The sequence below is a fragment of the Mauremys reevesii genome, linkage group 2, assembly GCF_016161935.1.
Source record: "Mauremys reevesii isolate NIE-2019 linkage group 2, ASM1616193v1, whole genome shotgun sequence".
Lineage (NCBI taxonomy): Eukaryota > Metazoa > Chordata > Testudines > Geoemydidae > Mauremys > Mauremys reevesii.
In genome coordinates, this window is record NC_052624.1 from 243,375,107 (window position 1) to 243,402,627 (window position 27,521).

Sequence of the window (27,521 nt, forward strand, 5' to 3'; positions counted from 1 at the left end):
GGCACAATTTATGTATTAGAATACATTTTTCTGGGTGCCAATCTGGTCTCCACTGGTGTATGAAAGTCATTTGTACAGTGCATAAAAGAAACACATTCAGATGTAAGTTTGTGACTGTTAATTTCACCACCCTTTCTGTGTTTGCCACTGGAAGTTATGTTGTAAACCTAAGTCAGATTTTCATATTTACTCAAGTGCTCAAGTGACTCAGTCAGTCAGTCTCGGTTACAAAATAACTCAGACAGTTAGCAGCCTTAGTCACTTAAATTATACCCTAAAATCCCTCCTTTAGGAACTGATCTGTTCTTGTCAGAACTACAAACCCTCTCTCCCTTCCCCACCCAACCCCCCACCCCTCCTTTGAGTGCATGAAAAGGTCCACCAACCAAACAATACAAAGCTACAGCTACGAAGTTTAAGATTGTGTCCCCTCAAGTCCCAAGGCGAAGGGCTTGCACTTGATGCAAAGTTATGCCACAATACTGCATGCCCTCAAACACTTCTCTGTTATCTGTCAAGATAGTTGCAGCTTGCACATTAAAACAGTTTCAGTAAAGGTCCAGGTTTATTATTTATACTGCACCATAAGTGTGTTTGTCCCTTTAAGAACAAATCAAATAAGAGGTCTGTGCTCCAAAGAGATTATACAACATAACCTAGCAAAAAGACAACAACAAAGAAGCAGGGAGAGAGGATGAGGATTATAGCATTAACATCAGGTGGTATACTTGTTACCATCATGCTGGTTCATTTTTAAAAGATATATTTGATTCCACTGTGCTTTGGGATAGCATCAGGAGAGAGATGACTTGGAGATCAGCCATAAAATGCTATATGTCAGTTTTAAAATGTAACTGCTAACCACGATTAATGTAGTACTCAGTTCGGGAGAGAAAGTCTGTGTGCAGTTACTGCCAATACACTAGAGCAGGGATAACAAATGGAGGACAATTAACGCAGACTCCAGGGTTCATCTGCCTAGACCAGGGCTCCTTTACTTCATTGCGCTATGACCCCCTTCTGACAACAAAAATTACTACCTGACCCCCAGGAGGGGGACCGAAGCCTAAGCCCACCCGAGCCCCACTGTCCTGGGTAGGGGGGCCAAAGACAAATCCCAAGCCCCACAGCCCCAGGTGGGGAACGGGGGTCACAGCCAAAGCTCAAGAGCTTCGGCCCCAGGCAGGGGACCTGTAACCCTGAGCCCCTCCACCCAGGGCTGAAGTCCTCATGCTTCAGCCCCGGGCGGTGGGGCTTGGGCCCCAGCAAATCTAACGCCAGCCTTGGCAACCCCCTCAAAATGGTACCACGACCCACTTTGGGGTCCCAACCCACAGTTTAAGAACTGCTAGCCTAGACAAATGGGAAAATGCCTGCCACCCATGCAGTCATTCGCATGTACTGAGCCCGAGATTTCCAGAAGTGTGCCCCCAAAATGCTGGCTGTGTCAAAATGACTCCAGGCCACTTGTATAGGTACCTAAATGTTAAAGTCTTGGCCTAAACTGTCCACTAGGCATCTGCCTGTTCTTTCATATAATATATCCCCAATGCTGGTGGTATTTCCCTTTCTCAGTGAAACATATACTACTCCCATTACTGGAAGTAATATAACAAGGGAAGACAGGATCCTCTGAATAACATTAGCATGGGAAATAAGTCAGCTAAATTAATATTTTCACCTCTAATTTCATGCCCTTTATTTGCAATCCTCTCACTTCGAACATACATTCTGGGCAACAGTGGGAGCCATCATTTTTAGTGGCATTTGAAGATAATTACTACCATGCCTAATCAATTGTTGCAAAAGTTAAACTTACTTTCTAAATATATATTTTAAATATGTGGTTTGCTTCCTTAACTTTCCTTCTTAACGTTTAGTCTTAATGTAACTTCTCACTCCTTATCAAATAGTAGACAAGTTAGAAATTATTCCATAAATATTAAATGTTAAGTATCTTATTGCAATATCTTGCTTAACATGAATTAAGCTTTGCATTTGGTAACAGAGAGAAAATAAAATACTTTCCAAATTAATAAATATTTTTCCTTTCTTCTCCTATTGCTCTCAAGCTGAAGGCAAGGTGGGTTGTACATTTATGCAACATCCCAATTAACTGTATGAAATGGTAAGCTTCAAAGACATTAAATAAAAATGTAAACTGCTGTTAGTTGTAGTAATCCATCTCTTTCTACTGTTAGCCATCTATTTCTTCCTCAGACAATGACAATCAAATTAAAGCAGTTACTAATCTAAACTGCATATGTTAAACTGTTACTAACTTGTAGGGAATAAGGAGGGAAGGGTTCACTGGCACATATTAGGTTCTCAAGTCTCGGTATTCTCAGGTATAGAAAACAAATATCTGCATGTCAGCTTGTTCTCCATCAATAATATTTGACATAAGTTTAACTACTTTAAATTTGTTTCTAATGTCTCTCCAACAAACTTAGCATTTTTAGGAAACTTACATTTTTTTGCAGTGTGGGCATTTTGCCAAAGTGTTAAACCTCAGTTCCATCCACTGTAAAAGAGAAAGAAAAAAAAAGTTGAAAAAACCCTCTAGCCTGAGAAAGTGTTTATTTTACTTCATGTTAAATGTCACTGGGGATCACTGCAAAAACATTTTGCTTCTCATGCTTTAATCTGACTTGTTTCTTCTTTTATTCCATACATGGGATGCCCTTTTGCCAGCAACAATGTTGCACTCCTTGGATTGGGATTTCCATGTTAAATAATTTCCCATGACTTGCCTAACTGTTATGAGCTTGTTTGACGTAGCAAGGGTTCCATTTACAACAGCAGCGAATGCAATGAGTATAATTAACCAGGTCATTTCTCCCAATTCTAAGACTATGAGCACCCTCTGAACCAGAACAAGTGTATTTTCTTTGGAACATCCCTCTGTTCAAAATATTATTCATCTAGGTTCTAATGAAGCTTCCCCACCCCGCATTTTTACCTTTTAACCTCTTTTCTTGATAATCAGCTTTAATATTTTTTGCGTGCCGTGATTCATTAAAGGGAAAGAAACAGAACTGATTCATTTTGAGGAGAAAGGCAATGTGTTGTGCATTTTCTAACAGAAACCATTAAAAATAAAATCAGTTTTATATTACCAAGAGAAACACAACACTACATTCAGAAAGCTCCATATAGAAAATAAAAGCAAAATCCCATTTGTGATACAGCCCTTACAAAGGGAACAATATTGACATAGTTATAGATAGTGTAGCATAAACAAGGTCTCACATATTAGATCTGAACCAGCAATAATTACAATGCCATTCTGTGTCAAAACACAATGGTTACTACTAGAATGGTTCCAGCAAGTTTATCTCAACCAGCGGATATAGGAATTTTTTTTCTGTGACCCATGTTAGTGCACTGGACGAGGGGCCAATGTGTTATATCATTGTTTTGCCAGCACCATTATCAGACAAAAAAATCCCTGTTCACATTACTCAGGGAAAAGTGTAAAACGCTTGCTGGTGTGAAATGGAGGTAGCAAGGAAGAATTCACAGTCCTATATATCTCCTGAACATGCAGCCTATTGTCCTACTGCTCCTCTCATACACATATCTCTACAATGGGAGCAGAACAACACTTGCCAACTATTTCCCAACATGTCTAGTAATTTGTCTACTCTGCCCCCTCGACCCTGAGAACTCAGGCAACTGTCATGCTGCAAATTCCCAGCAAGTCTATAGCATAGCTTCTGAAGACTATGGCCTTGATGCTTATCTCCATGTAAAATCAGGAGCAACTCTACTGAAGTGAGTGGTAGTATATTGGTGCAAACCTGCTATAAAAAAGATCTAACCAAGGCCCTATAATTGTACTGTATGTAAATGCAAGCTACATCACAACAGCATTTAAATGTGTACAGAATGCTTTCACATATACTTAGAAGGTCTAATGTGGAAAAGGCCTTTAATAGATTTCTGGTCATCTCACTCAGGTAGATTTCTGTTAATAAGCTATGTGAGACCACTAGCACACACATCAATCATTGAAACATCGGAAGTAAGAAGACCTGGAGTTCAAGTTTCTCAAGCAATATGTGTTCTTGCTTTGTCACGGGTTGTATTTTAAAATCCCTCTGGGGAAACAGGTGAGATTGGTCATCAGATTTACAATTTTCTAAGGTAACATGGGGACAGAGAGAATTCTGATAAAAATAATTGTGCCTTGGTTTCCATCAAGCTCAATGGAACCACTCACATGCTTAACCATTTGCTCTATCAGATCCAAAAAGACAAAATGAAGAAAACACTGGAAAGCAATGGACAGAGGAATGACTACAGTTACAATATATTTTATTCTTGGAGCGGTATTATCTCAGACTTACACACAGATAAGAGAATACTGCCAAACCCGATAAGAAGCTCTGTAGAACACCTTAACTCAGCAGCACTATAATATATGTGGTGTCAATTATTTTTATCTTACAGAATATAGCTGTCTAGGGTGGACCTGATTAACTTGCTCCTTGGACTGTCAGAAGTTGGCAGTGGCAAGGAAGGAGAAACAGGATTAACCTAACATCATTCAACTGCAGTCCTTACGACAGATCAAGTAATAGTACAGAGAGACCATTGATGGAATTCCATCAAGTAGTCCTCAACAGCATCTGGCAGTGGGGTAGAAATTAGAAAAAGAATGGGGCTTGGGTGAAGAGATTCTCAGGGTTCCTACAGGAGTGCAGAGGACTTAAGGCAGGGGGAAGGATACAGAAGACCTGGTCATCAGTTTGGATAAAACACTTGGTGCCCCATCTGAATCTTTATCCGTGGGTGTGGGGGAAGGGTTAAAACAAACACCTGCACCTCTAATTTATTCAAATACTTCCCTCCCCATCCCCAGTTTCCTTCTGAGACCAGAAACACGAGTGCCAAATATGACAGAGGAAAGGCTGTTCTTGGAGTTTTTCCACCTAGAATCCGAAGTGGAAATGCAGATAGTCTCGTAAGGTTTCTAGCTTAATTTTACAGACTGGAAGGCCTGAGTTTTGCCACCTTTAGGGCACAATGTGAAACTTGTCCATTCACAGAAGACTTTCTTCAAGAATGACAACTATGAATGGCCAGCACAATCTTCTTCTGGAAACACACGAATGAGAACAACCCCACTTAGAAAGTGGTGAAATTAATGAAGGAATGTAACATATTTCTTTTGCATGAAATAATGTTTTTCTTGACTTTGTATATATTGCCTATAAGCTACAGCGATGGTGTAAAAATGGTGACTAGATTAGCTGTGTGTTAAAATTACTAAAAAAAGTTATTGATACTTAATTTTTCATTCTCTTCCCCACATTATCCTTTTCATCTTGCATTTAGTCACTTAAGTATCACAGACCCACCCACCAGTAAATTGGGTTACAGTTTTACAACAGATTAAAAACAAAACCCCAGTATCCTAAGCATAAGATGAGAACAACGAAGACCCACTCATTTGACAGTTCAGCTACTACATTTCGGTTAGAAATATGAGAAGAAGATATCACCCATTTCTGAATCTCAGTTGAGACTGTGGGAAGTGGAAAACTGCAAAAAAATCATGGTGATGTTTTCCAGTCAATGGTGCTCAGAAAATGACATCACCTACTGCAAATCTGAGTTTCTCATGAACTATTATCCATTTTTTGTTTTTAAACTTGTGAGGCAATCTTGTAAACAGTATATTGGGTACCAGGAAGGGCAAATCACCGAACTGCTCCACCTACCTCAACTCCACCCCACTCGCCCTGCAAAAAAAGTGTTTGCAGTACATTTAAAATGGAAATCAAACATGAAACAGTCATCCTGACAGGAGGCAGATTCAGACTGCAAAACTCAGATCGTCTTAGCAACCAACGAATGGAGGTATGAGATTGCAGGGAAATTCTAATGTTAGTGTGAACTGGTTATCTTAACAGGTAATTAAGCCTACTGTTTTAAAACAAAGATATTGATTTAAATTACAGACTCTACCTTAAAACAAAACTGAAATGGTGTTTGTTTCAAGATTCTACTAAAACCCGAGTTTTCTCAGTCATAATTTGCCTCATGAGATTTGGTCTCCTGATGGGAAATACCATTTGTCTCATTAAAATAGAAGCTTTTGCTGAGACAATAGCCCCATTCACTGAATGGATGTACTGAAATACTGATGGGAATGTCAAAGAATTCTTATGAAAATGTATTTCAATTACAGATATTGTATTTTAAGAAAAACTTCAATGTGGAAATTAGTACAGGGGCACAGTCAACACGAAAATCACATTTGCGATGAAAACATTTTACCTAGTGTAAAGTAACACCTAAGATAACTAACGGAAAGAAGAAAAAGATATTTTAAGCATGTGACTTAAAGCATTTGATAAACTTTATGGAGAGTCAATTTCTCTCTTTCTGAAAGAACGCTCATAAGCATCCCCATGGAAAAGAAAATTCTTTCACATGCTTTAATTATGCCCTGGTTTTCTTTAATTTTATTTATTTATTTAAGCCTAATCTCTCAAAAACTCTTGTTTTTAAATTAGTCAGTTTCAAGAATATCAAGCTGACAGTTTCCCTTAACTTTACAGAACAAGTTCTGGGCCATATTTTAACGTGCTGTAAATACTGTACATACCTATGGATCAATAAACGCTACTACATTAAAAAAAGTCATAGACTTTAAGATTAGAAGGGACCAACATGATCACCTAGTCTGACCCTCCTGCATAATGCAGGCCGCAAAATCTCACCCATCCACTCCCGCAACAAATCCCTAACCTATGTCTGAGCCACTGAAGTCCTCAAATCATGATTTAAAGACTTCTAGGTGCAGAGAATCCTCCAGGAAGAGACCCGTACCCCACGCTGCAGAGGAAGGCAAAAAAACCCCAGGGCCTCTGACAATCTGCCTTGGAGGAAAATTCCTTCCCGACCCCAAATATGGTGATCAGCTAAACCCTGACCATGTGGACAAGACTCACCAGCCAGACACCCAGGAAAGAATTCTCTTTAGTAACTCAGATCCCACCCCATCTAATATCCCATCACAGGCCATTGGGCATATTTACCACTAATAGTCAAAGATCAATTAATTGCCAAAATTAAGCTATCCCATCATACCATCCCCTCCATAAACTTATCAAGCTTAGCCTTGAAGCCAGATATGTCTTTTTCCCCCACTGCTCCCCTTGGAAGGCTGTTCCAGAACTTCACTCCTCTGATGGTTAGAAACCTTCATCTAATTTCAAGTCTAAACTTCCCGATAGACTGTTTATATCCATTTGTTCTTGTGTCCACATTGATACTGAGCTTAAATAATTCCTCTCCTTCCCTGGTATTTATCCCTCTGATATATTTATAGAGTGCAATCATATCTCCCCTCAGCCTTCTTTTGGTTAGGCTAAACAAGCTGAGCTCTTTGAGTCTCCTTTCATAAGACAGGTTTTCCATTCCTCGGATCATCCTAGTAGCCCTTCTCTGTACCTGTTCCAGTTTGAATTCATCCTTCTTAAACATGGGAGACCAGAACTGCACACAGTGTTCCAGATGGGGTCTCACCAGTGCCTTGTCTAACGGTATTAACACCTTCTTATCACTACTGGAAATACCTTGTCTAATGCATCCCAAGACCGCATTAGCTTTTTTCACAGCCATATCACATCGTGTGATCAACCAATACTCTGAGGTCCTTCTTTTCCTCTGTTACTTCTAACTGATGAGTCCCCAGCTTATAACAAAAATTCTTGTTATTAATCCCTAAATGCATGACCTTGCACTTTTCACTATTAAATTTCATACTATTACTCCAGTTTACAAGGTCATCCAGATCTTCCTGTATAATATCCCAGTCCTTCTCTGTATTGGCAATACCTCCTAGCTTTGTGTCATCCGCAAACATTATTAGCACATTCCCACTTTTTGTGCCAAGGTCAGTAATAAAAAGATTAAATAAGATTGGTCCCAAAACCGATCCCTGAGGAACTCCACTAGTAACCTCCTTCCAGCCTGACAGTTCACCTTTTAGTATGACCCGTTGTCTCCTCTTTAACCAGTTCCTTATTCACCTTTCAGTTTTCATATTGATCCCCATTTTTTTCCAATTTAGCTAATAATTCCCCATGTGGAACCGTATCAACTGCCTTACTGAAATATCAAGGTAAATTAGATCCATTGCGTTTCCTTTATCTAAAAAAAATCTATTACCTTCTCAAAGAAGGAGATCAGGTTGGTTTGGCATGCCATGTTGTATTTTGTAAAACCATGTTGTATTTTGCCCCAATTACATTGACCTCAATTTCCTTAACTACTTTCTCCTTTAAAAGTTTTTCCAAGACCTTGCATACTACAGATGTCAAACTGACAGGCCTGTAGTTACCCGGGTCACTTTTTTTTCCCCTTTCTTAAAAATAGGAACTATGTTAGCAATTCTCCAGTCATACGGTACAACCCCTCAGTTTACAGATTCATTAAAAATTCTTGCTAATGCGCTTGCAATTTCATATGCCAGATCCTCTAATATTCTTGGATGAAGATTATCTGGGCACCCAGATTTAGCCCCAGTAAGCTGTTCAAGTTTGGCTTCTACCTCGGATGTGGTAATATCTACCTCCATATCCTCATTCCCATTTGTCATCCTGCCATTATTCCTAAACTCCTCATTAGCCTCATTAAAGACTGAGGCAAAGTATTTGTTTAGATATTGGGCCATGCCTAGATTATCCTTAACCTCCACTCCATCCTCAATGTTTGGCGGTCCCACTTCTTCTTTCTTTGTTTTCTTCTTTTTTATATGGCTATAGAACCTTTTACTATTGGTTTTAATTCCCTTTGCAAGGTCCAACTCTACATGGCTTTTGGCCTTTCTCACTTTATCCCTACATGTTCTGACCTCAATAAGGTAGCTTTACTTGCTGATCCCTGCCATCTTCCACTCCTTGTAGGCTTTCTGCTTTTTCTTAATCACCTCTCTGAGATGCTTGCTCATCCAGCTTGGTCTACAACTCCTGCCTATGTATTTTTTCCCCTTTCTTGGGATGCAGGCTTCTGATAGTTTCTGCAACTTTGACTTCCAGGCCTCCTCTGCCTTTAGATGCACAAGTTCTTCAGTCCAATCCACTTCCCTAACTAATTTCCTTAATTTTTTAAAGTTAGCCCTTTTGAAATCAAAAACCCTAGCCACAGATTTATTTTTGTTTATCCTTCCATATAGTTTGAACTGAATTAGCTCATGGTCGCTCAAACCAAGGTTGTCCCCTAGAACTATTTCTTCTATGAGGTCTTCACTACTCACCAAAACCAAATCTAAAATGGCATTCCCTCTTGTTGGTTCAGCAACTACTTGGTGAAGGAATCCATCAGCTCCAGGAAAATCTGAGCCCTATTATTATTACTAGCACTTGTCCTCCAGTCTATATCTGAGAAGTTAAAGTCTCCCATGATCACACAATTCCCATTAGTATTTTCTTCATTAAAAACATTAAAGAGGTCTCTATCCATATCCAATCAGATCCCGGTGCTCTATAGCACACCCCAAGCACTATCCCAGGGGAGGCTCTAGTAGCTCTTTCCCAATGTGATTTTTGCCCAGACAGACTCTGTCTTATCCATTCCATCACTTCTTATTCCTTCACAGTCTACCTCATCATTGATATACAATGCTACTCTACCACCTTTGCCTTTATTTCTGTCTTTCCTAAACAGCACATACCCTTCAATACCTGTACTCCAATCATGACTACTATTCCACCATGTTTCTGTTATCCCTATAATATCTGCTTTCACTTCCTGCACCAGTAACTCTAGTTCCTCCATTTTGTTACCTAGGCTCCTCACATTGGTGTACAAACATCTCAATTTTTGCTGTTTGGCTTCACTCACATTCTTTACCTGATTAGGCACAGACATTCTACCACCAGTATTGCCTATTAGACTGGTATCTACACTACCCTTCCTCCTTATGTCCATTCTCCTACCCACGGCTGTATCCTTTCTTACTTCGTTTTCTTCTCTCTCAATGTTAAAATCCAGTGTGGAGACTACCTGGACATCTCCCAACCATCTCCCCCAAATTCCTAGTTTAAAGCTCTCTTAATCAGTTGTGCCAGCCTCCATCCTAGAAGTCTATTTCCCTCCCTACTCAGGTGAAGTCCATCCCGAGAGAACAGTCCTCTGTTCATGGATGCCAGTGGCCATACATCCCAAAGCCCTTCTTACAGCACCACTGCCTGAGCCATCTGTTGATCGCCATAATCTTGTCACACCTTTGTTGCCCTTCTCTAGGAAGAGGCAGAATCCCACTGAAGATCACCTGAGCCTCGATTTTCTTGAGCATCTTCCCCAGCCTGGCACAGTCTCCCTTGATACATTCCAGCAAGCATCTAACCGTATCATTTGTTCCCACATTAAGGTCAATCAGTGGATTCTTTCCCACTCCCATTAGGATACTATTCAGCCTCAGGTCCACATCCTGTATCTTAGCACCTGGCACACAGCACACCCTTCTGTTCTCTGGATCAGCTCTGGTTACAGGCCTGTCTATTCTTCTCAGTAAGGAGTCCCCAATCATGTAGACCTGCCTTTTCCTGGTGATGGTGCGATTCTCCAGTCTATCCCCTTTTCCCTCTGGCTGCAAGTTCTCTTGATTCCTATTCTCCCTTGTAATCCTCTGCAACCCAACCTCATGGGGCTCATATTTGGTGTTATCTCCATTGACTCTTCCCCTCTTTCTATAGGACTGGCTGTTCTTCTCTTCTTCCTTGCCTCCTCACCTTCAGCGACCACCTGCTGTGCCCCTTCTTCATTTTCCAACTCCGCAAAGCTGTTCCTGAGCTCTATTTCTCCTTCACTAGCCCGACTTTTCCTCTGCCTGGTTCTCTTAGTCACATGCCTCCAGTGTCCACTTTCCTCACCCAGAAATCTCCCCTCAGAGTTCTTTGGTCCTGCTTCCATCTGCAAGTCTGAGCTTTTCCCTTCAGCCTCCTCATGTCTTTGCTCCATCATCTGCTCAAACCCCTTTCTAAGCTCAACCAGAATTTCCACCTGTATCTCCAATCCTCGGATCTTTTCTTCCATTAGCTCGATCAGGTGACTCTTCATGCAGAGAAAACTCTTTTCAGGTATCCCCTCCAGGATCATGTACATGCCACAGCTTCCACATCCAGTCATCTTCATTGAGTCTTCCACTGCTTGGGTAACTACCACTGCTGCCTCTGTATCTGTCATAGCCTTCCCACCTTGGTCCGGGAAACACAAACCAAACCACCATCCACAGCAAAACAAACCCCCAGCGAGCACCACAACACTGTCACACACTCCCTTCACTAGCCTGTCTGTTCCTCTGCCTGGTTCTCCTAGTCTTCCCCCCAAACTCCTCCAACAGAATTCCCACTCAAACTCCTCTGTTTACAGCTCTGTTTGCTGGCCGCTGTAGCTCTCTGTGCCACTGCCTGACTGGCTACCTAAAACACTTCAAATGATACTTTTTCAGGCAGCACAGTAGGAAGAGATCAGAGATTTCTAACTTTGACTCCTACTTCCCAGACCTAAGCACTAGCACACAAAAGGCTCTTGCAATTTCTGGTGTATAGGTCTACCATGTTGTCTAAAAGAAAGTCTAGTGGACACAATGGCAGCAACTGCTGGCACCTTAACTACACCACTGTAGACATGTATTGGTGGAAATACACCAGTTGTAGTGGAAATTTCTGACTAATAAGATCTACTGTAGGTACTATCCAAGACACTGGACCTGAAGAGGCATTTGCTGGGTCTCCAAAGGTAAGTAGAGGGCTTTGGGACTATTTACACATACAGAGGACCCACCTACAAGATGGCTGTCTGATTCCATCTGTGACACTGGCAGAGCAGGTGCCTGTGTAACCCATGTGCCCAATAGAGAGATATGTCTCTAAGAGATCTGTAGAGAACAGGGGGGTGGGTCGAAATGAATTGTGTCAGGGTCATTGTTGCTAGGCAGATGCACCATTAGCACTCCACACTCAGAGGTTTCTGGAATTGGGTGTTGTAGTTTTGGCTATGCTCCAATAGGTTCCCTGTAGCTGGACTCTACTTACCCCCATGGAGTCTGTCAGGGCAGCTGCTTTACAAAAGGCATGTGTCCTGTGTGGGCTGGGAGAAGCTGAGCCACATGAGCAGAAAGCAGGCCAGTTTTCTCTAACTCTGAAGCATTTTGCAGCAGATTAGTGATATTGTTAACCCTCCAACAGGGAAGCCCTGGCAATGTTAATTATAGAAAGGGGAAACTGGGACGGAAACTAATTTATTTTATTTTAATAGTAAACTTCAAATGCTATATGATTTTAGCCAAACTGTTCTAAATTGTCTCAACTAGTATGATTCACCAACTCTTCTCTTATTAAAAACAACAAGGAGTCCTTGTGGCACCTTAGAGACTAACAAATTTATTTGAGCATAAGCTTTTGTGGGCTAAAACCCACTTCATCAGATGCATGGAGTGAAAAATACAGTAAGTAGTGTGTATATATATATATATCACATCACATGAAAAGATGGGAGTTGCCTTACCAAGTGGGGGGGGTCAGTGCTAATGAGGCCAATTTAATTAAGGTGGAAGTGGCCCATTTCCAACACTTGACAAGGAGGGGGTGAATATCAAGAGAGGGAAAATTATGTAAAGTTATTATATATGCCATCATGTGTCAGCAATGCCCCTCTGCCATGTACACTGGCCAAACTGGACAGTCTCTATGCAAAAGAATAAATGGACACAAATCAAAAATTGTAGCATTCAAAAGCCAGTAGGAGAGCACTTCAATCTCCCTGGATACTCAATAACAGACTTAAAAGTGGGAATTCTTCAACAAAAAACTTCAAAAACAGACTTCAACGAGAAACCGCAGACTTGGAATTAATTTGCAAACTGGAGACCGTCAAATTAGGCCTGAATAAAGACTGGGAGTGGATGGGTCATTACAAAAAGTAAATTTTCCCTCTGCTGATACTCACACCTTCTTGTGAACTGTTGGAAATGGGTGACGTCCACCTTGATGGCAATTAAATTATGGCAATATTAAAAATTGAGAACCAGCAATTTTTTGCATTTACAGTTTTCTAGTATCCCTTGTAGGGAACACACAAGCTGATCTAGACTCAGCTGAACCAGGCTTAAAATGTTACTTGGAGTGTGATTCCCTAAAGCAGCCATCAGATTTGCATTCATGAATAAGTTACTAATTTATAAAACTGAGTTTTTTGAAGGTAGGTATGTGCAAAGTAGTTTTTGTAGTCTTGTTCATACAAAGAATCATAGAACACTTCATAGCAGAGAAGAATCTAAGTAAATTATGTAGCTTACAAATATGCACTACTCCTACAGATAGAGTGGACAAAAAATTAAAATCTCAGTGTTTGCAAAAACACCTGAACAAGGGGTCTGGCAGGTTATCCAGTAGAATTTGATTGCATAGGACACTGTTTCTAGTAAAACAATGCAGTGTAAGGGTCTGGCTGCACTACAATATTATTGTGTCAAGAGAATGCATTAAAACATAACAATACCATGACTATTTAATAATTGCTTAGTTTTGCCTATGTAGATGGAGCCAAATAGCATTATAACAATGTCACAGAATCAAGTTACAATCATTTACCAGACTGCACTCTTTTATATCATGCCAGAGCTCTAAAAGGATTCCATAATATAGACCCAAACTGAATTTAAACTATCTACATAGGCAAAAATCAACCCACGTTATAAGGTGAACTTTGATAAAATGTGTACTGTAGATGGGCCCTTAGAAGAATTTGATCTTGAAGGTTGAAGATTTTTTTAAAAGTGATATCCTATTATTTAAGAAATATTGTGTTTCTGTAAATATAAGGAAGCAGTCAGAGTTAAGGTTTTGCGTACAAGCTGAAATGTACTGATTTCTGAATGTTTAATCATGAAACCTTAACATTGGATTTTTGGAGGTGGGAGGGGAGGCGTAGGTTGCACGAGGTATGATTTTTATTTATTCATAAGAAACAATGGAAAAAAAGAAGAGTCAATAGAAGGAATTTCTGTCTCCAAGACTTCACAACTTTAGCATTGCAAAAAAACCTTGCAAATGTCATGTGTAAATCCATGACCCAGATCCCTAACTAGTGCCCCTTAGAACCTACAGCACACCGGCACACCTCGCAAACTCACATTTAAACTACAACAGTATTTAAGGTGGTTAGTGTGCTCTTTAATTGATCTGTAAATGTACCCCACAAAAAAAACACGTCCTGTAGCAAAACTGCCACAAGGGAGCCCCTCTCTTGCACCCATTGCAAGGCAAGCTGAAGCCCTTCCTCAGCCCCTTTACATTTAGCTACAGATATAAAGAAGTCTATCTGTAGCTCCTGCACACCTTACAAGGTTGGATAGAGCCCTTGCTTTAGCAAGGTGACATTGGTCAGTTGATTATGAAAACAGTTTAGCTTCAAGGACCTGCATTGGCCATTTTTCATAGGGACATAACTAATGCACTTTGCAACAAATGTCTACTATGCATGTTCACAACATGATTTTCAAACACTAATATGTTAGTGAAATCAAAGCTAATTTCCTCCAGCATAAGGCTGTGCATTACATCTCTATAAGGACTATTTCTATAGTCAATTTCAACATTGAAACCTCAAGCATTATGACAACAGGGCTGGTCAACAAACAGTTGCAAAAATGTTTTTACAGTAGGGAAAAACAATACTTTTCCCAATCCTCCTATTCTAAAACAACTGAACTTTTTGCTCAAACTTTCAAATGAATATTTACCTTTGGCCTCAAACTAAAGCTTCAATCCTACACAAATTTACACATGAGCGTAGCTTCAAAAGGACTATCCACTTGATAAAAGTTATGAATGTGCATAAGTCTTTGCAAAACTCGAGTCCAAGCATGGAGAATTTTATCCAGAGGTGAAAGTTTCAAAAAGTTATGAGCATCTAAAAAATGAACTATAATAGAAACAATTACACATGTTTACTTACTGCAGAATATAATCATCACTGGATTGTAACAACAACAGTTTAACAATAGTTTTCCATCAGTATTGTATTGGTTATGGGCCTGACCCTTTCCTAGATGGAGAGAATACTGGGGGATTTTCTTGAAGAAGCACAAGTAAATACTCAGTTACAAACTGCATATTCAGGTGATATCTGTGTCTTAACAATCAACTCACAGAGGGATATGGTTCCACATCAATGCTATACCAGTGGGATAGGGTCTTGGATGAGTTCCATTGATTTCAGTGATATTGCACTGATGTAACAGAGGAGAATTTATTCCCAGATGATATGCTGCATAGCCGGGATAGCACAGGCAGTGGCTCAAGCTAACCGTTTGAGTATATGCCATGGGGGAGAGGATGAGTACTTGGGCAACTAGTCTTGAGCTGCCATCCATGCTACACTGCTATTTTTAGCACACTTGCTTGAGCTAGCACAGACGCATCTAAATATCTATTTGAGCTGGGAATCACAACCCCAGCTCCAAGTGTACACGAAAACCCTGACACTACAATGAACATTGGTTACTTACCAGGAATGTATTTCCACAGTGTCCACACACCACCCGAGTACCTTCTGGCTGAACTGGCAAGGCAGGCTGAGCTGGCTGCTCTTCCGGAATCAACATCACTGGACCAAGGTTAATGATGCGTCTACTGTGGTAGGAACATTAAACATATATGCCATGTCATTACACTAACGAGGGGAAGGGATCATGCATTTAGGTTATTAGCTCTGCAAGACCTTACCAAATATTTTATGACTGTAAAGTGGAACCTACTTCTTATTATATGTGCATCCAATTGAGCTCTCTCTTATTAGTGTTTTCCAAACAGGTAAGGAAGACACCATTTTCTTTACTGAAAGGTTATTATACAAGTGTAAATGGCGACAATTTCAAGAACAGAGACCTAGCCAGCAAACGGCAGAGTCCAGTTTGGGACACTGCCCCTCATGAAGAGGGGAGTATTGAGAGTGCAGAAAATCTGGGTAAGATGACCAGATATTCAAGATTGTGAACAGAGAAACATGGCAATGGCTGGGGAAACACATAGCAGGAGTTGGACTCTCAATCTTGGCCTTCCAGCCAACATCCTTCCCCATTCAAACTCTCCTTTCCCTTCAAAATCAGTCATCTCTCCTCACCCCTTCTCCAAGTAGATTTCTCCTTCTTCTCATACGACTCTCTCCCTCTTTCCCACACACTCCAAGCCAAGACAGGCCAGGCAGCCTCCTTGCCTCTTCTGTGTCAACAGTCTCTGCCCACAAAGGGGATGCCCAACACTCACCTCAGGCTGCTCAGCTTTGGCAAGCAGTGAGAATATGCCTGATTTACAAGATCTCTCTCTCTCTCTCTCTCACACACACACACACACACACACACACAAAACCAGGTTTTGTAAATCTCACAGCATGAGGCTTGGACAGACTATGGAAGATCCCTGTTTATTTCCCAGGAGGTTTGCTCACCTGGGACCCACACAGAGGGCGACTCAGATGACATTAGCCATTCTTTATATCTATCCTCAAGTTGGAAATGGGAATGAGAACTGGCATAGTGTCATTCAAATGCAGAAGGTCAGAAAATACCAGGATTCCAGTACAGTTAAGCCCACTTAAGAGCAAAATCTATTTAAAGATCAAAAACTTTTTCTATACACGAAGTCATTTAGCATTAAGTTAGTCCTAAATAGCCCACTCTGTATCAACTAGGGAAAAAAAATCAATTTTGAGCTCCAAAGACCATTTAATGTCAATATTGTCACATGCTTGGTTTTGTATTTTTAAGTTAACCAGACTGTATCATTTCATGTTTCCAGTTTGCGCACGTGGTTTGAACATACAACAAAGATGACAGTATATGAAGCAAAAATGCAGGCACAAAGAATCACCTAATCCACCTCATCCCGCCTCATCTATGCTGCCACAGCTCAGGTTGGGCCAGACCCCCTTCAAGTGTGGAAGGCACGCAACAGTGGCAGGGCAGTCTCTGTCAAGGGCCCCTTCCTACAATATGCACACTCCCAATCTTGCTCTCCTTCAAGCAGAGCTGCTGAAGAAGCATATACTATTGGGACTGATGTTTTAACAAAATTAGGGAAATTGGTTTATTTTTGTGCTTCCTGGTTATCTAGTACATTATTATGTGTTATGGATTCCTGCTTACTTAGGCCTGGTCTACACTAGGACTTTAATTCGAATTTAGCAGCGTTAATTCGAACTAACCGCTCAACCGTCCACACCAGGAAGCCATTTAATTCGAACTAGAGGGCTCTTTAGTTCGAATTTGGTACTCCACCCCGGCAGGTGGAGTAACGCTAAATTCGACATGGCTAGCTCGAATTAGGCTAGGTGTGGATGCTAATCGAACTTAGTAGCTCCGGGAGCTATCCCACAGTGCACCACTCTGTTGACGCTCTGGACAGCAGTCCGAGCTTTGATTCTCTGACCAGCCACACAGGAAATGACCCGGGAAAATTTGAATTCATTTTCCTGTCTGGGCACTTTGAATCTGACGTCCTGGCTGGACATCGGGGCGAGCTCCGCAGCACCTGCAACGCTGCAGAGCTCTCCAGCAGAGGAGTTCATGTAATCTCTGAATAGAAAGAGGGACCCAGCATGGACTGACTGGGAACTCTTGGATCTGATCGGTGTGTGGGGCGAGGAGTCTGTGCTTTCGGAGCTGCGCTCCAAAACAGGGAATGCGAAGACCTACGAGAAGGTCTCCAAAGCCATGAGAGACAGAGGATACAGCCGGGATGCAACGCAGCGCCGCGTGAAAATCAAGGACCTCAGACAAGGCTACCAAAAAATCAAAGCGGCAAATGGACGCTACGGAGCCTGCAACCACTGCCCCACCAGTGACCGTGGACTCTGACGATGGGACAGTGTCGACGGACAGTTCCTCGGCGATGTTCACGGACGGGGAAGATGAGGAAGGGTTTGTGGAGGACGAGGCAGGCGACAGCGCTTACAACGCTGGTTTCCCCGACAGCCAGGATCTCTTCATCACCGTCACGGAGATCCCCTACCAACCCTCCCTGGCCGTTAACCCGGACCCTGAATCAGGGGAAGGAGCAGTCGGTAAGTGCTTTAAACATGTAAACTTTTATTCTTAATATAACAGGAATCTGAAGTATGTGAAAAGGAGGTCTCTATATATATGGGGATAGAACAGAAATCCTCCTGGGAGATCTCCACGAAGCTCTCCTGGAGGTAATCGAAAAGCCTCCGCAGGAGGTTCCTGGGGAGAGCTGCCTTATTGGGTGCTCCGTGGTAGCACAGTTTTCCGCGCCAGGCTTTCATGAGGTACTCAGGGAGCACTGCCTCCCCGAGCACGGCTGCATCGGGCCCTGGTTCGTGCGAGCTTTCACGCAGCATGCGCTCTCTATCTCCTTCAGTGACCCTCCTCAGGGTGATCTCGCTCGGAGACTCCTGCATCTAATTAGGGTAATTACTGTAATGTTACGCCTGGTCCAAAGTATTTTTAAAAAATCTACGGACACACGGCATAGCACAGACTCAGCACGCAGCTGCGTGACGAGCGTAACGGAAAGCCAAAGAATATAATGGACGCTCATGGAGGGAGGGGGGAATGAGGACGCAAGGTATCCCACAGTTCCTGCTGTCTCCGAAAAGTATTTGCATTCTTGGATGAGCTCCAAATGCTTCTAGGGTCAAACACAGTGTCTGCGGTGGGTCAGGGCATAGTTCGGCAATTTGCGCACACACCACACACACCACCAGAAGTGAAAACAATCCTCTGTTGAGTCTTTTACATGTCACCCTATCTTTACTGAATGCTGCAGATAGACGCGATGGTGCAGCACTCAACACCAACATCCTTGCTCCCCGCCCCCCGCCATGGGTGGCTGATGGTACAATAAGATGGAAATCCATCCTCATCATCAGCCTCTTGGCACATGGGGCAGTGCAAAAGGGCTGGTAACCATGCCGACTAGTATCAGTAAGGTCGATCAAGGGCGCCTGTCCCTAATTTTTGATGGCTGATGGTACAATATGGCTGGTAACCGTCCTCATCATTGCAACAGGGGGCTGAGCTCCATCAGCCCCCACCCTTCATTGTAAATAAAAGATTCAATTGCCCCTGGACTAGCAGAGGGATGATGGGCTCCTTCATCCACACTCCTTAATGTCCTGCCTGGACTATCATTGCAGCTGGAGGCTTCCTTCCAGTCATTTCTCACAAACAAGTCACTGTGTCTTATTCCTGCATTATTTATTACTTCATCACAGAAGTGGGGGGACAATGGTATGGTAGCCCAGGAAGGCCGGGGTAAGAACGGAATGAACAGGTGGTGTTGTTGCAGGAGCACCCCCTGTGAATAGCATACAGCTCATAATTTATACAGGATCGGACACAGAGCAGCTGTGCTCTCTGGTTCTATGATACAGTGGTTCTCTAGTACACTTGCCCATAATCTAGGCAGGACTGATTCTATTTTTAGATACCAAAAAGGAGGGATTGACTCAGGAGTCATTCCCAATTTTGCTTTAAGCCCCTGGCTGCTCGGCCAGGGGCACTTATGACAGCAGCAAATGGTGCAGTGCAAAGGACAGGTAACCATGCCCATCTTATTACCATCTTATTACCAATTTATGGTATGGTTGATGGTACAATATGGCTGGTAACCATCTCTGCTGTCATGCAAAAGCAAACTCATGCTGCTGTGTAGCGCTGCTGGCCCGCCTCTGTCAGCGGCATCTAGTACACATACGGGGACATACACAAAAGGCAAAACAGTGTCCATGGTTGCCACGCTATGGCGTATGCCAGGGCAATTCTGGGAAAACGGGCTTGAAATGATTGTCTGCCGTTGCTTTCCCGGAGGAAGGAATGACTGGCGACATTTACCCAGAATCCACCGCGAAAATGATTTGTGCCCCAGCAGACACAGGGGTCTCAACCCAGAATTCACAGAGACAGCCTAGACTCAGTTAATTGTTCGCCAAAATGTATCTTTGCAAGGAATTCACTCCCTGTTTCCCATCTCACAGCTTCCACTGTCTCCAGACCTGCCACAGCATCCCCCTCGCAGAGGCTGGCAAAGATTAGGTGGCGAAAGAAAAAGACAAGGGACAAGATGTTCGAGGAACGTATGGGCTGCTACCTAGCAGAGGCGGACCAGCAGAGCCAGTGGAGGCCGTCTCTCTGTGCCAGCGCTCACACAGCGAACGGGAGGAGAGGTGGCGTGAGGAAGACAAGCAGGCGACTGAAACGCTGCTTGGACTAGTGAGGGAGCAAACGGACACGCTCAGGCGCCTTGTGGATGTTCTGCAGGACCGCAGGAGGACAGAGACACCCTGCAGTGTATCTGCAACCGCACTCCTGCCACAAAGTCCCATACCCCCTCAATGAAAGTAATCAGGAGGAGCGGCCGGGACGTGAATACTGTCACTGCACCACAGCACAGTGCTCAAGTATCCAAAAGCTCTCATACCCTACCTTTGCCGAAGTCCTTCACTTCCACACTCACAGTAGTCCCAATCCCAGTCCCATCCCCTAACTGTGTACTTAATTAATAAAAATGCTTTGCTGTTAATTACTGTTTCCGTTATGTTTTTTCAAAGAAGACTGTGTTTGAATGGGGGGCGTGGGGAAGGGGGTGGTTAATTGCATAGGACAGTCACCTTTCCCAGGGTACAGACACGGGGGCAGGATCAGCAGCGGGTCACACACACGGTGCAGTCAGTAGGCACCCTGGTCGGTTTTTGGAGGTGGTTTCCAGGATCTGTGTGGGCGGGGGAGATGTGACTTTGCAGCGGGGGAGGGCAGTTACAGATCTTATACAGCGGTCCTTGTCCTGGACCGCTGAGTCACGCAACTGAGGAATCTGTATCCGTCCTCCTCCACCACAAGGTCACATATCCGCCCGCACACAGAATTCCATAAAGAGGAATGGCAGGCTCCGTTGAAAGAAGCATTCCGGCACTGCGGACCGCTCTAGGAGCAGGAGCCTGTCATTCCTTGAGTTTAGAGGCGGTCTTTACATCACCGCACACCCTACCCAGCACAGCCTGCATCCCAGTTTCAACCCTTTCACGAAAAGTCATGAATAAAGAAACCTTTGTTAAGTAATAATGGGACATGTATTTTATTTTTACACGTGTGCTGGAAGTGGGGGTAACGGGGTGAACGGGGTATGTAACCGAAGAGGAGAGTCAACAGTAACTGGGTAAAGAAACAGGGGCAGGTTCAGCTTCTCTGTAAAGAAACTGAACAGTCACAGGTCACGCTGCTCGCTGCTCGCTGGTATTTGAAGAGTTCCTTGTCGCTGTCCCAGGCGCCTGTATAGGGCTTCATGAGCAAGTGCATTAGCGGGCAGGCTAGGTCCCCGAGGATGACTATAGGCATCTGCACATCCACAACAGTTATTTCGTGGTCCGGGAAGAAACTACCTTCCTGCAGGCGTCTGAGCAGCACACAGTTCCTGAAAACACACGCATCATGGACCTTGCCCGGCCACCCGACGTTGATGTTTGTAAAACGTCCCCTATGGTCCCCCAGTGCTTGCAGCACCATTGAAAAGTGGCCCAATTTCTCAGCAGCTGACTGTGGAAGAGGTGGACGATAAAGTGCGAGGAGGAGAAAACGGCGATGATCGCAGCGGGCTCCATGCTTGCAGTGCTGTGGCGTCCGCGCTGTCACTGACCAGAAAAGTGCACGAACAGATTGCCCGCAGGCGCTTTCAAGGAGGGAGGGAGGGAGGTTGTGATTGACGGTTCAATGACGACACTTACCCAAAACCACCCTCGACACATTTCTCCCCCCAGCAGGCATTGGGGGCTCTACCCAGCATTCCAATGGGCAGCGGGGACTGCGGGAACTGTGGGATAGCTTCCCACAGTGCACCGCTTCCAAAGTCGACGCTGGCCCCGTGAATGTGGACTCAGAAATTCGAATTAGTGTATTTAGTATGGATACACAAATTCGACTTCATAAGGTCGAATCCACAAATTCGAACTAAGTTGATTCGAAATAGTCTTGTAGTGTAGACAAGGCCTTAGATTTATTGGATGAAATCCTTGACTTCAATGGGGCTGGGATTTCTCTTATTGTGTGAAAGTATGCAGCAGCATCTGGTGTGTCCAGACACATGCCTCTTATTTATTTTAGAATTCTAAAGATTCGCATAAACATCAGATCAGTTTATATTAACTAGTTTTTCTAAACAAAGAGCAGATATGTTCACTGACTAATTTTATTTTTTTGAGAAAGGAGTAGGAAGGATTTCTGCAATGAAAGATTTAACAAGTGTGTCATTTTATTCACCATTACTAAGCAACAGAGTTACTATAACACGAGTTGTGTATTCATCACTTTCCCATGGAATTACCATAGAACTGAGCTTGCAGAAAATTATGCACAATATTTCCCAGAACTTTTAAATTGTTTCCTTACTATACTGTATGCTATTCACTTCATATATTCCTCATACAACTTACACAATAAACTATTCCATATTAAATATATTAAAATTCTTGAAACTGATATCAATCATGTTAGAGAAACAGATATTATGGCACAAGTAATATAGTTGTCTTCTTTGAATATGTTAACCTAATGAATCCAATAAATTGAGGTCTACACAGATCCATGGACAAATATTTGTGTAGTGTTAATGAAAGTGGACACACTTTGCTAAATGAATGACTAACAATGATATTAAAATATTTATAACATTCACATCACCATTGTATCTGTCATTAAGATTCTTTAGGTCTTACCAGTTGGGTCTTGGACATCCTATTCGCCGAGACGTATCCTTACAGATAAGAAGACAATTACATGGACATCTAACATATTTCTTTCCTGAAGGAGGGTTTTTGATTGGCTAGACAAAAAAAACCAACAAAACCATCAGAATTTTTATACAAAAATAGTGAACTAATTTTTTTTGCTAGTTTCCTAAGTATCTTAAACAGAGTAAATGATATGACATGAATCCCAGTTAAGAAAAGGGAAGTACAGGTTCTCTCCTTACAGGACAGAACATGACAATAAATAAATAAATAAATAAACAAACAGGGCTAAAGTTTTAACAACAAACAATTAAAATTGTTGATCGGCACCCTAACTTTAGCTTAAAGAGTAGGAAAATGCTTTTGTCTCACTATTTAGCTGAAGAAGCATAACATTAAATTAGGTCCCAGTTCCATACATGTGTGTGTTTGCATAAATTGGTGAATGCATGTTGTTTGAACTTTGTAGCCCTTTCATTTGATTTTATAAAATGAATCCTAAGAACACTAGTATTTCATACACTGCCACTTGAATGCTTAAATATCCACATCTCCAAAGGGTTTATCCTCATTATTCTCTCAATCTATCTATCTACTCACTATTATATACACACAGCCTCAGTCAAGTAATATACAGTCTCTACTGAGAGAAAAAGATTTTTATATGTATATAAAACAAGCAACCAAGGATTTTGTAGCCTAGTGCACAGTGTCCAGTTCATATTTTAGAAACAGAGTTCAAAGCCTACAAAGTTTAGTTTTATTCAACGTTTACTGAAATGTATTCTAAACAAATACTGCTGTTTAAGAGACAAAGCCTACCTGTCATACTTTGAGACTTAATCCCACTGACTGCAATATTCACATAAGTAAGGGAGCAAGATCTGGCACAAAAGCTAAGACCCTTTGGGAGTTATGTGCCTAAATACCTTTTAGAATCTGGACCAAAATAATTAACCGAATGGATAGACTGAAGTTACAATGCAATATAATTTAGAACAAAATATCTGAAATATTATCTGCCTGTTTGTATAGAGCCTAACGCAATAAGGTCCTGGTGCATGAGAGGTCTCCTACATGCTATGGTAATACAAATTAATCAAGAATAGTAAGAGAATCAGGTATCTTGTTCATTCTCTAAGAGATAATCACAAACACCTAAAGCTAGGACCTGCATTTTTTATATCTCAGAAGTTCCTGCTATCAGCACATTTTTACGGCTAGAACAACCCCACTCCCTCTTTCCTTTTCAACAAATTAAAAATATATCTTTAAAAATATTTCAAGTTCTCTTAATTTGTTGTGTGTTATCCAAAAGATGAAACTAGATGATCATAGTGTTCCTTCCTGGCCTAAGAATCTATGAAATATCAGTTTCTATCAGTGTATTCACACGTTAACTGACAGATTTCTAATGGAAAAGTTTTATCCTCGGCAGAGCTGGTAACTTACACTTATAGCTAAGGTTGCTCAACACTGCCCATTACAAGACAGTTTTCAATTACTCTGCCAAACTTTTTAGCTGACCTTTTCCCTGTCAGGTGACTGCCTCAGTCCAAATATTTTTGGAAAGTTTCAGCAAAAATGGTTCAGCCATTTCTGAAAATGAGGTTAGGGAAATTGGCGAAGTAACATATGCTAAAAAAAATTCTTACAAATATTTTTTCCAGCAGCTCTAGCACCTCCATTGCACTAGCTTTAGCGCCAGGGCTTGGAATTTGATAGGAAGTTAAGCTTAATGTCGGGGCTATGTCTTTTGCTGCTCCCATGAGAAATCATCCAGAGTTGGCCAAGCTCTAAGCCTTTGAAAGTCACAGCTCACACATGCTTGTAGAGTTTGGTAGCTAGAGTCTCCAAAGATTCCATCTGTACTTGGTATGCTCCAGAGCAGGGCTGCTGGAGACTTTCCTCGACATCGTTCCTCTAGATGCCAGGGGCTGCTGTGGCACCAAGTGCAAGAACTGAGGAGCAGGGTAGGGTAAGAACTGGTAGGGTAAGACTGGGATTGGCTGGGTGAGGAGGCAGGGACTGGGACCCTGCAGAGAAAAGGCTGCGACAGAGCAGCAGTAGACAGGTTTGTAACCACTAGAGAATGTGGAATCAACCTAGGATTCCTGAGTCTCAACAGTCCTGTGCTGTCAGCGAGCCACAGTCTCCATGTATGGATGAGTTGGTTAAATTCAGTACAGGGACACGAAGCCCGTGATATAATGCTGATTAACGTGACTTGAGGAGGTGGTGGAATTGATGCCATTTGGAGTACCCCTCCACCACCCTTTCAATATTCTCTGCCCAGCCAAACTCCTCTAACGTGTATGGATGGGATTTCTGCTGAGTTGGGGAATCCCACTTAGGATCCAAAAAATTTTGCTTCCTCAGTGTAATGGAATTTTTTTATTTCTGATGCAAACATGATGCTCTGCACCCACCCAAGGGCAAGAGGCACATTTGTCCCTCACTATGTAACACTGCAGTCCCGGATATGGGGAGCATAATGAAATCCATACTTACCATTGGTTGATTTTATAAGTATGTCAAGGGGACACTATAGATTTCAGGTCCTGAGAAAACTTGTTTTTTAAATAAAAGGGGAAGGGGTGGAGTTTATATATACAGCACAAAACTTTCTAAACAATGATTAAAACTAAAGTCGTTAGAGTATTATTTAACAAAATAGTGCACATATTCAGCCAAATACACATATGCAGTCCCTTGGGTAAATTAGGCATTGTGTTCCTTAATTTACATCTAAAAATACTTATGACAGAAAAAAAATCGAGGTGTCTTACCTAGAAATACTGCCCCCTCTTTTCCCTCAACCCCTCCCCGCCCCGAAAGCCTATCATTTCATGCTGTCTCATCTCTCCCTAAAACATCAGGGAGGTAGCTTCTGCTTTAACTGACTCTTTTAACCCTTTGAATTCCCGCTTGCTAAGAATAAGAGATGGAAAGCAAGATGCATTCCACCTGAAACAAATAGGCTTAGGAGCTTGAAGACTTTCTTGCTTTTGTACATTTTCATTGCTAACAGATAACCGAGCCCACCTTGTGTCAATAATTCTTGAATAAACATGCTAGGTGATCAGTAATACTGATATATCCTTTCTACGTAACCAGGAGTTAATAGAATATATCAACAACAATGGAAAAATCTAAAAACCCATTTACCGTAGCTTCATTGCAAACTGTGCACTTAACAACATGTTGGTGAAGCTTGCCATCCAAATTGATTAGTGACTGGCACACGCGGCAGTTTATTACAGGAACACCACTGGCATCAGGACTGGCAATGGCGGTATACGGAGGGGGGAGTTCTGCTGCAAAGAAATGATAAAACAGTTCAACAACCAAACCAATAGGGTCAGAGTCACTCTACAGCAGAAAATATTTCCAGTGGTCACAATAGCTTAAGACACAGAATCAGAAAGTTAGTGGTTGGAGTTATCGTTTATCTAAAGTAATCACAAAACTGATTTACAGATTTTCCCCAATGTTCTGTATTAATATATTAGTCCTAGTTCTATAACCATACTGTAGAATACTAACAATACAGAAGCATTACATCACACATTGGGAAGGTGATAAGAGGTGACACGTCTGCCTCTGGACTACTGCATTTGTATCCAGGCACTTCAATACCAAAGATACATGGCCAAATTCCAAAGAGTTCAGAGAGAAACAAAAACAATGATTGGGTGTGGGGGGGAAGAGGAGAAAAAGATTGACTTCTGGAGGAAAAATGAAAACAGATAATTAAAATATACATAGCTTGGGTAAGTGGGAAAGTCCTGGCAAGCATTTATATTACCTGAAGAGGATGCAACATTGGGACAAAAATTTTTAATGTGGCATACAAAAGGGTAATGCTAGAGGAAATCAGGTAAAATTTAAAGAAAGGAAATTTTTCCTGACTCCCAAGAATAGCTCCCCTAGAGTGAGCACTATGGATCCAATCCCACAAGGTGCTAAAAATACATCCTGAGGGTTCTAAGAGCCCTCAACTTCCACTGAAGTCAAAGGGCTTGGCTACACTTGAGAGTTGCAGCGCTGGTGGAGGCTTTCCAGCGCTGCAACTTAGTAACTGTCCAAACCTGCAAGGCACATCCAGCGCTGCAACTCCCTGGCTGCAGCACTGGCTGAACACCTGGTCTGCTTGGGGTGTAGCGAGTGCAGCGCTGGTGATCCAGCGCTGCTCGTCAGGTGTGGACACACACCAGCGCTGTTATTGGCCTCCAGGGTATTAGGAGATATCCCAGAATTCCTGTTCAGCCACTCTGCTCATCAGTTTGCACTCTACTGCTCTGGCCTCAGGTGACCCGCCCTTTAAATGCCCCGGGAATTTTAAAAATCCCCTTCCTGTTTGCTCAGCCAGGTGTGGAGTGCAATCAGTTAATCTTTCCAGGTGACCATGCCTCCACGCGGCAAACGAGCCCCAGCATGGAGCAATGGCGAGTTGCTGGACCTCATTAGTGTTTGGGGGAAGGAAGCTGTGCAGTCCCAGCTGCACTCCAGCCATAGGAATTATGATACCTTTGGGCAGGTATCAAAGGCCATGCTGGATAGGGGCCATGAGCGGGACGCGCTGCAATGCAGGGTTAAAGTAAAGGAGCTGCGGAGTGCCTATTACAAAGCCCACGAGGGAAACTGCCGCTCCGGCGCTGCCCCCACGACCTGCCGTTTTTACAGGGAGATGGACATGATACTTGGGGATGACCCCACTGCCAATCCGACGACCACGATGGACACTTCTGAGCAGG

The 27,521-nt window shown here is 42.5% G+C and overlaps 1 protein-coding gene across 3 annotated transcripts in view; it reads right to left on the reverse strand.

The window, feature by feature from the left end:
* The window catches only part of PIP4P2 (phosphatidylinositol-4,5-bisphosphate 4-phosphatase 2), a 62,423-nt gene that overhangs the window by 20,869 nt on the left and 14,033 nt on the right, over positions 1-27,521 (reverse strand). For 2 of the 3 annotated variants that reach the window (XM_039521781.1, XM_039521779.1), the window contains 4 exons: positions 25,933-26,081; positions 22,750-22,856; positions 15,533-15,656; positions 2,472-2,524 (listed from right to left, as the gene is read on the reverse strand). In XM_039521781.1, the coding sequence (XP_039377715.1) occupies positions 2,472-2,524; positions 15,533-15,656; positions 22,750-22,856; positions 25,933-26,081 (433 nt within the window). The remainder of the gene's footprint in view (positions 1-2,471; positions 2,525-15,532; positions 15,657-22,749; positions 22,857-25,932; positions 26,082-27,521) is intronic. The other variant, XM_039521780.1, reaches the window with a different exon arrangement.